Source organism: Papilio machaon, chromosome 2, assembly GCF_912999745.1.
Source record: "Papilio machaon chromosome 2, ilPapMach1.1, whole genome shotgun sequence".
NCBI classification, from domain to species: Eukaryota; Metazoa; Arthropoda; class Insecta; order Lepidoptera; family Papilionidae; genus Papilio; species Papilio machaon.
The window spans coordinates 10247427-10257747 of NC_059987.1; the positions used below are offsets into that span (position 1 = coordinate 10247427).

At 36.8% G+C, this 10321-nt stretch overlaps 2 protein-coding genes across 2 annotated transcripts; both read left to right on the forward strand.

The window, feature by feature from the left end:
- On the forward strand, nt 1-851 carry LOC106710897 (heat shock protein beta-11-like). The gene has a single exon (XM_014503081.2). It carries the CDS (start codon nt 89-91, stop codon nt 596-598), a length of 510 nt encoding a protein of 169 aa, XP_014358567.2. The 5' UTR covers nt 1-88; the 3' UTR covers nt 599-851.
- Nucleotides 852-3904: 3053 nt separating this feature from the next.
- LOC106710885 (phospholipid scramblase 1) lies at nt 3905-6105 on the forward strand. The gene is made up of 5 exons (XM_045684229.1): nt 3905-4135; nt 4604-4803; nt 5151-5342; nt 5531-5689; nt 5930-6105. The coding sequence occupies exons 1-5, from the start codon at nt 4111-4113 to the stop codon at nt 5951-5953; spliced, it is 600 nt and encodes a 199-aa protein (XP_045540185.1). The 5' UTR covers nt 3905-4110; the 3' UTR covers nt 5954-6105.
- Nucleotides 6106-10321: the final 4216 nt, after the last annotated feature.

The following is a 10321-nucleotide window of genomic DNA, read 5'->3' on the forward strand; positions in this document are numbered from 1 at the left end:
AAGGGTCGTCTGTCGCGGCAGCGCGTCAGTGAGTAAACAAACAGTTGAAGAGTGTTTCGAAGCTACGCAAAAATCAACGTAAACAAACATGTCGCTAATGCCATATTGGTTGAGGCATCTGAGGAACTTGGCGTACCGGGACCCAGTGGTCAGGGTATTGGAGGATCCTTTCAGTGTGTTTTCTCGCGATCCTTTCTTCCGGGACCCGGTGAAATACATGAAACATCTGACGGCACCGATAGAGAAGGAGTACCACGGGATTGAAGGAATCTACTCGGATTCAGAGGTGAAAGTCGACGGGAAGAAGGTGGAGGTGCATCTCGACGTGCAGAACTTCACGCCCGAGCAGATTGTAGTCAAGACTGTTGGCAACGAGATAATGGTGGAAGGTAAGAAGGAGGTGAAACGTGAGGACGGATGGACGCGTAGCCACTTCGAGCGACGTTTCCTTCTGCCCGAGGGTTTCCCACCGGAGCGGGTCGAGTGCCACCTGGACAAGGGCAAGTTGAAGTTGATTGCTTTCCGCTCCGAGGCGCTGGACGAGCGGAAGATCCCAATACAGGAGAAATCCAGCTCGGAAGACGGAAAGAAAGATTGATTGGTTTATTAGTGTGTAGCGTTCTTTTAGTTTAGAAATGGTAAAATGTATTGTGCAAACTCTGTGTAAAATGAAGCTATTGCCGTAAAACATGTGGATAGATTTTTTCATGTTTACAATGGAAACTTGTGCCTACACAAAATATATTATTCATAAAAATCATCAGCCGGTAACTGAAACATTTCGCCTTTGATACGGAGATGTTAGAAGACGATAAATTTTGTTTAGGCATAGTTTTTTATTTAATTTGGTGAGACTGATTATTGTATATTTTATTTAGATTTGGTTATTAATAAACGATATTAAAGAAGTTTATTATTTTATTATCTAATACTATTTCTACCAAACAATCTACATTAAGTTTTCTTTAATGAAGAGAATTTCTCACTTAGCTCATGTGAGTGACGCTGTCTCCAGACAAAGCTATCTTACACATTGATATACAATTGTCATCTGATTCTCTCCGGCTGCTATTCTATTTGTGACTAGTTGATGTAAATATAACTCTGGATTTGGACACCAGGGACTTCTGTATTAGCACGTCATTCCTCATATTGTGTATTTAAAGCACACAATTATGTGTACCAGTGTCAAAATCTTCATCTATGCAAACATTCGCATTTAAAATATAAGTAAAATTATTTTTTAATGGTTTTTCCTCTAGAACCTTTTGGTAGCCCTTTAGTATTATGATCAGTACCTATATTTGTGAACCAACGAAAAGTTTACTACTAGGCTACTTTGAGAATCGCTCGGATAGAAAAATGCAGACATACCGTGTGGCGCGAAGCCGGGGCGAGGGGAGGGTCGTTAGTAAAATAAATGTTTCGTTTCTGTTCTGCCAGGTACAGAAGAGTAATAAACTTTCATTAAAGTGACGCAATCCGAACAGGAAACGCTAAAAACATGTTGAGTGAAAAAAATATTATGAATCTCATGCAATGAATGTTGAGTAGTGAAAATATTAGACACGATGTTGTTACTAGATAAATATTTTAATCCTCCCACACGCCGCCACCGCCGCCGTCTGACGGGAACCAGTGCGGCCTGTCGAGACTACGACTGTCTGTTTCGATGTTTGTTGATCTCCTGACCTTCAATATAAATTGATAAGAGTAATTGATTGATACTTTCGACGTCAAACAACTCGAAACATGAACATTGTTCGAGCGTAATCATTTCAGATGATGCGATGCTCTCAATTCTGAATGTGATCCAACCCATAACCTGTATCAAGATTTAATGTTAGAAATCTATCAAGTAAAAATATTTTCTATTGATTATGAATATTTTTTAAATCGAAATATTGCGTCTTTCCTCCATCTTTCGACAGTTATTTCAACTGGCATTTCTTGAAGCGCCAATAAACTAATGGTTAAAGGTACGGATATCCGATCACGTAGTCATGATTTCGAAACCGCCTTTTGCAGCCTCTGAGATTGCGGACAACCGACATTGTAGACATCAGTATTATTGTAATATTGGTTTGTTACTGAATGAATGCATGCGGTTCTGCAATTTTCATGTTTGAATTTCTTAGTAGAAAAGAGGAATCCCTAAAGAAGCAAAGATTGCGTCATATGCAGACCACGTACAACATAAGAATAGACGTTAAATTAGCAGTAACTAGTCTCAATTATTGTTGTTCCAAAATAATTTATTTAAAAAACACTATGAATTAATCGGCGGGAATTGTCCCACGTTATTTCTACGCAAAAGCTAATGGTGGTCGCGAGACGACATAAAATTAATTTGTTTTATAGTCTCTCTGGTCTGTGCCAATCAAATGTACAAAATATTTGAAGAACATATACAGTATACACAGCACAGCACAGCACACAGCACATGTGTCGTGTTGTGGTTAGTTCAACAGTCGCGTTTCGCATGTCTTACCAGGCGGTCGATTTCATTGTGCGATAAATGTTTCGCGTTTTGTACGTTCTTTTTTTTAAATTGCGTCGTGTGCTGTAGACTTACTTGATCGTTGGTAGGTTGGATAGGTACTCCGAGTTTTCATTGCTTAACAAATATATATTAAGTTTTTCAAAGCAAACAAGTAGAGTGAAAATATTTTGTTGTACAAACGTTCCGACAATCGGATCCCATGATTACAATTTGTAACATAATTACATTACGATCTGTTCACTTGATCTTAACAGTTTTTTTTCCTGTTAAAACAGCGAAACCTGTTTGTGTTAATTTCTTATAATTTAAAGATTCTCACTGTCGTACAATTTATTGCAGTACGACTCTTAAGAGTTAAGACAATCAGTAGCCGATTGATTAGAGGACAGGTTGTGAAGCGAATTCGAATCCGGAATTTGATTATTCTTATAAAACTATTCGTTAACGCAAGCTTTCATTTAATGTCGTTCAAAAGAATTATTAAACAATACTTTTATTATTAACAACAAAATATGTATTTAAAAAGTAACCATTGGACTCATTTTTTTATTTTTGTCTTATCATTAACCTGATAGGATTTAAGATTATTTGTTGGTGACGAATTAATAGGACAGAGCAACTTTGAATATAGTAAGTGGTCGTCGGGGCAGTTTTATTGGGGCAGGGTTCGGCGTGTGGTGGGTGTCGCGGGAAGGTCGTTGCCATGGTCACCGGTCTAATGTTTACCTACCCATACCCTAATAATGGTGTAAAACACGTAAAACGTTGTAAATTGCCGTTGTTTTGTGTTTATTTAATACATATTAGTTTGCAATATGTGATCATGATAAACCGATTTTGCCAAAATCTGTGTAGAACATATCTTCATCCCTGTCATTATCTTTGACACACAGTGATAACAATATGTTTAAACGGATTTGGTCTCAGAAACCCACGGTAAATGATTCCTAACAGGAAACAGTTGTAAAACAATATTTAGCTGGTGCAAGATACGGTTTTTACGGTTGATGTTGGAATAAAAAATCTAGCCTTGTTTTAGTTGCTGTTACTTAAAGAAGCAAGATAAGATTAATACGATGAAGTGTCGGTTCGTAATACATAATGTATTGAATGACGTGACGGCTACTGTCTCGTATGATAAATGAGTCATTAGAACCTATTCAAAAGTAAAAGCGATATAAAGAAGATCTTTGAATAGTATCATTGTTTATTATCAGATCAAAAATGTACTGGTAAATTTGTATTACAATGTTGGCTATTAACAGATGGGCAACACAACAATACTCAAAGGAAAAAAATCTTAATTGCTGACCACATTAATTAATCATTTGATGACCAGGATTATTTCATGATGTATTTTTTAATTGACCTAACGTCCTACATGGTTGTTTTCAGCAGGCAATTTTCATGCGATAGTTTTAAAATCAATTTACTTTTAGTACCTAGTACCATATTGCTAAGTTGTCTCTAGTTATGTTCACTCTGCAAGCTTATTAATTGTTGATGTCGTGAGAATTTCGGGTTGTTGGTTTTAATGTAAAGTAAATTACTTGATGTATGTGACATCATCACTTGTGGACTAAGGGAAGACTAAGGGAAGACAGAAAATGTCATCCGAGGATTTACCTCTTGGTAAGTATTTTGTACTATTTAACTATTTGAAACCCAGTAAAAGTTAACAAAGAAAGAATATTTTTTTTTATCCTTATTCGATTTGTCAATTTAGACCTAAATTGAGAAACTGTGAAGTGTTCATGTGCGTGAAATTACAGCATTTCAGTTTGTTAAAAGTTTAGACATCTCGTTAAAAATATTGCAAATGAAGTGAACCTGCGCAGTCCGCAAAATAAATAAATACTGAAGCGTATGATGCGAAGGCAAGCAAATGATAAATATATCACATCCCAAGTCTAAATATTTGATCCAGAAAATTCGTAATTATCAAAGAGCGGATGCGATCTGCCGATTACTATTACTAAAGAAAACAGATGCAAAGTTACCTGTAACAATTCCAAATGCGGAAGGATAAATTCATTTAAAACTGTTCTGTTTCGTTAGGTCTTTCATCTTACAGTCCATTGGTATTCTTTATTCCTCCAGGTCTAAAGCAGCTCGGCAACCTAAGCGAGGTGCGCGTTCGGCAGAAGGTGACGCACTTCGCCAACAACAAGTACGTGGTGACGACGCCAGAGGGTAGCCCGGTGCTGTTCGCCCGCGAGGACTCCGGCTTGGTAGACAAGCTGCTGATGGGCACCAGCCGCGCGCTGTACATTAACGTCTTTGACACTGAAGATAAAGAGGTGCCTGCCGTATAATCGGCTTTATTTTGGTTTCTGCGTAGTTAATATATAGTCGCAAGTTTTTTTTTGGATATTTTTTCGATATATGAGTATCAGCCTCCGAGATTAATAGTACTGTTTAAAGATTTTTAAGATGGGTTATAGCTACTGCGGTTTTCTCAACCTAAAGGGGAGTCGAAACACCGACTCCTTCTAAATGGCTTCTTAGTAAAATTATCAAAGCATTTTCTGGGTCTCAACTTGGCTAAGACAAAAATAGGTTGACTAAGGCCGGTTTCATAGGCTTTTGCCAGCGAATTGACAATATAGTAAAGGTTTGACACAAAACTACCTAATATGAATTTAAGGTGATGAGGTTCCGGCGACCGTACACGATGGGACCGGACAAGATGGAGGTGTGCGTGTGCGGGCGCGGGGTGGCGCTCGTTCGCAAAGAGTTCACCTTCCTCAAGCCAATCATCAACGTCAACGACGCCGCCGACCGCCCGCTCTTCCGCGTCAAGGGCCCGCTAGCCCTCACCAGCCAGTGTGACTTCGAGGTGACTATTGTAACACAAACTAAGCGTAGACAAGATGTTTCTTATGTTCCAAGATACGGAGACACAGCTATATATGTAGAAAATTAGATTCGCTATTTTATAACTCATGTAATCAATATGAAACATAAAATTCAATAAAATTTATACATTTTCGTTAGTATTAATAGTATTTTTTATAACTAATTTAGATATATGACATGGAAAAGAAGCGTGTGGGCACGATACGCAAGAAGTGGGGGGGCTTAGGACGGGAGGCATTCTCTAGCGCAGATAACTACATCATCGAACTGCCCGCCGACCTGGATGTGCGCTACAAGGCCGCGCTCCTCGGCACCTGCTTCCTCATAGTACGTCACATATACACGTCAGCTGCACTCCAGCAGTAGCACCTAGCTCCTAGTCAAAGATTATGTGCCTTGCTTCTGCTGCTTTCATCCATTTACCCTTGAAAAATCTTAGAAAACAATATTTTCTTTTCTAATACTGCTTTTGTATGGGTGTTTCAAAACTCACCATAAGGATTAACATTAGTAGTACAAAGTTTATTTAAGTAAATAAATTATTAAACTAGTGAATTATTTTCACAGGACTTCATGTACTACGAGAACTGAATCTATATGTTATGTGCAATTCACGAAGATATTGAAAAGGAGATAAAGTTGGTGCGCGGGAAATGTCAATTGACTAGGATGGTGCTGGCGTGGCAGCACAAAATTGATTTTTTAATTTAAAACTACTGAAAAACACATTTTTTTATTGTTAAGCGGAACGTGTTAAACGTTTAAATTGGTTGGTTGGTATAAATAAATGTTTTAATTATTTAATGTGATTTTTGTCATGGTTTGTTGAATACATTCTCATGTCATAATGTACAAAATATTACTTACGAAAATTCAGTCGAATTGATAACCTCCTTCTTTTTGAAGTCGGCTAAAAATGACAAAGGTCTTTGAATCCAAATCCTTATATTTCTAAATAAGCGACATCTATCGACTTGCATCATGACTAAATTTAAAATTAAATGGCATTGTAAGCTTTTAATTTCATAACTGTGAACATAGATGGCGCAAATTTAAAATAATGCTTGTTTTTTTTTTCTAGAGCCAAAAACAACTGACAATTTGGCTCATTAATAGAAAAACATCTATACATTGTTGTTAAGCGTAGTAGATATTATATGCTCTACTGTTAGGAGCGCAATTTTCTTTAAATATTACTTTATTTTACAATAGATTTAGATTCAGTATCAGTGGCAGAGTTTGCAATAACATATTTTGCACGAATTGTCCGGCTCCACTGATCAAATACCACGACCTCACAGAAGACACACTTGAAGTGGAATCAATTGCGCGTTACGTCTGACTAGTGTGCGTGTCGGAGGCCTGATTTCAGTTCTCTTCTTAGCGCTATTTTGGCAAATTCAAGTGGCTGCTTGCTCGTTTGCCATTTTCTGCTATAAAATGCAATGCAACGCACAAGATGTAGTATCGCTAAGATATATGAAGATTGATTACATTAGGTAATAATAAATTATATTGATTATTAAATATTTAACGATGGCAAAATAATTAAAAATAAAACTTTGTGTCGCGTTACTCACAATGTTTTCTTTCTGAAGTATATAGACGCACGGGTAATGTTCATATGTACGTAGCTTAATAACTAAGTAACGCTAATTACCATAATTAAGTTGCAAAGTTACATTTGCATAAGCACTGCAGTCGGAACTGTTCCGTACAAAGCGGAACGGAGCAGCGCGCTACAGATTTGAATAGTTTCATTCTATTTATTTAAGTTAATTCAAATGTAATTTGAAGGAATACAAAGTTGACATGATGTATATGTTTCTGATGTCTACATTCACATTATATACTTGATAATATGAAGAAATTTTATCTTATCGCCTCATCAAGCATTGTATAATTCCTTTTGAATCATTTTAGATATTGTAAATTAACATTGCCTAATTACTAATTATATAGTAAAATTGAACTTTGAAATTACGCTATAGTATGATTTATTAGTTTTTTGTCAAGTAATTATGATGTGCCATTTTATGTTAGTACTTCTTGCCAAAAAACTAAGTGATATTTGATGATCAGTTTAAATAAGTGAAGGGGTGACACCTCAGCTTACCTCATAAAATAAAACACTTTCTCATATCATTTATAATTTTTTTAATAGTTTTTGGTCACCAGCTTGTCCACGAGTGGGCATAGACCTTTACCAATGTCTTCCACAATATACTGATTCAAGTACTATTTTACTTAAATAAATAAATGCAGTTATTGTGTTTATTTTGCAACTTTATTTTATTAATACTAGTCTCTTTATTATTACGTAGCGTCTGATAAAGTAGCTTATTTCGCGGAACGTGGAAACCAATCGGGATATAAATTCAATACAACAAATAAACAGGAAGGCAAAATTGACAGGGAATTAATGAAATAAATGAGTGTTTAAATGAAATATTGCCTTCATTATGATTATTTAAGTCCGCGTCGACGCAATGTTTGAGTTTCAAATTGGAAATGGAAATAAATTATGCTAAGCGATCTCAACCGGCAGCTGGCAGGCCGCTGCGAACTGTTTCATATTGTAATTATACTTTACTTGTTAGTAGACACTACATCTTATACATTTTAACAAAATGCTATGTTGTTACTTGTTTTTATTACTGGAAGCTGTTGTGATCCTGAACCTGATTAAATAAGGCAATAGTTACATTAGTAATATTTTATTCATTACCAATTCCTAAAGGGTCTTTGATCTACCGGGTATGTGTTTCACAAACCTTACATTCTCGAACCTCAATTTCAGAATTTTGGTTACGAAATAAAAAACTTCTCATATTTTATCAACGTTATGCTCCGTTAATACAATATTTCAATGTAAACTCTTTTTTTTATAACCAATTGAATGGAAATGAAATTTTTTAATTCGAATTTCTCGTCTACTCAGAAAAAGACAATTTCCTTTACGGTATTAAAGGAAATAATTTATCTGTTTAAATTACCTGTTATAAAATTTCCTGAATCCAATTTTGTTTTCAAAAGAAATTGTTAAAATAAGTCAAGTCAAAGTCCTCACGAGTGTGACAACACGCTAGCATTGTATAACATCATCATCAGTTCACTATACGTCCCCACCGAGGGGCTCGGAGCCTACCCCAAGTTTGGGGTGACTAGGCCATAGTCAACAACGCTGGCCAAGTGCGGGTTGGTTGACTTCACACATATCTTTGAATTTCTTCTCAGATATGTGCAGGTTGCATCACAATGTTTTCCTTCACCGTAAGAACGTCGGATAAATGTACATATGTAAATCGAAAGTCGAAAAACACATTGGTACATGGCGGGATTCGAACCCAGGACCTGCAGATTGCAAGTTAAGTGCTTAACCCCTGAGCCACCGACGCTCAATTGTATAACATTAGGTATATATTTCTATAGTTCTTACGAACGCGAGTAGAAGACATAAAAAAATACTTTCTCTAGTTTTGAGGTGACTCTTGTATTTGTAACATTGGATGTCCTTAGTTTGATGATACATGGATACAAGATGCATAAAACATTATAATAAAAACAAATCTATTTATGTCACAAATAAAATAAGTAATGCAAAGCAAGTCCGTATTTAAACGTGAACTGTAAATTTGCACAGGCGAGCGAAACTAACATTTCCCTTGGGATTTCATCAGCTCAATAAGGAGGTTGTCCGCGACGTCTCGAGCGAGCAGGCGGGCAGGCGGGCAGGCGGGCAGGCGGGCAGGCGGGCAGGCGGGCAGGCGGGCAGGCGGGCAGGCGGGCAGGCGGGCAGGCGGGCAAGCGGGCAGGCGGGCAGGCGGGCAGGCGGGCAGGCGGGCAGGCAAGTGAGCGGGCAGGCAAGTGGGCGGGTGGTGGTTGTTTGTGTCACTCTGTAAATTCTTTAATTTTCCTTGCACTTCTGTAGAAAAGTCTCTCTCGGTTCCTCTTTTTTAAATAAAACAGCGGACGCTACAAAGCACTGCATTCGGGAAAACAATTACAATCTTAATTTGTTAAATCAGTGATATTCGTCTGTTTTCAACTGTGGAGGACAACGAATTAAATCTATTTTCAGTTGCGTGCTTACTGTTAATTCGCACTGCGGAAAGATTAACATAAAAAAAGTTGACAACTCTGTTTTCTATCGAACTGAAGTATTGTGAACATTTTAGGACATGTACAGAAAATAATGTATACAAAGGTCTGACACTCACGCATTCGTTTCTTTATCCGTTTTATATTATAGTTATATTATAGTATTATAGTTTATAATAATGTCTCACGAAACTTTAAATAGAAAATAGGAAAGTTTTGAAACTTCTTTGTTTTGTAACATTAGTATGTAGGTCTTACTAATTAAGTAAATTACGAAACAATTCCGCGCATCACAAAGACGAGATGGCTCTTGATGTAAGCCGTCTCAGACGCCCCCGGCCGCTCTCCGCTACGATATCGCCATCCGTAAAGCACTCTTCGCAATTGTATCGTTTGCATTATAATACCTTCTCAATCGTTCCTCGGATCGCGATTTCTTTCATTTAGACATCTGTTGTTAATAAATTGATGACGTCATAATAAAGGCCCGTTCACACGATTTATTCAAGTGTTGTGACTGTTGTTTTTTCAATTAATGTTACTTACTTTGTGGCCAAGGTATTATATAAATATAACATCATTTTGGTGTAATTCTCATCGAAAATTTCACATAAAACAAATTAATGTATGTACTAATTTTTCAGAGAAGTAGAGTCCGTTTATATAAATGTTATAGGCACCGTAAAGTTGAGGTTAAAAAAGCAGGTATTTTATATCTCTTATATAAGAAGTTGGGAGAGGGACAAGTAACTTAACCATTGTTAAGTGACTATAGCTGATGACTGATCACAATATAGAATCTTCGTAAAATTATAGAGACGGCAGATAGCACCGTAATCTTGACTTTATGATAAATAT

Coding starts and splice junctions, on each gene's coding strand:
- LOC106710897 (XM_014503081.2), top strand. CDS start 89: ATGTCGCTAATGCCATATTGGTTGAGGCATCTGAGGAACTTGGCGTAC.
- LOC106710885 (XM_045684229.1), top strand. CDS start 4,111: ATGTCATCCGAGGATTTACCTCTTG. Junction 4,136..4,603: donor ATCCGAGGATTTACCTCTTG/GTAAGTATTTTG, acceptor TTATTCCTCCAG/GTCTAAAGCAGCTCGGCAAC. Junction 4,804..5,150: donor TTGACACTGAAGATAAAGAG/GTGCCTGCCGTA, acceptor TATGAATTTAAG/GTGATGAGGTTCCGGCGACC.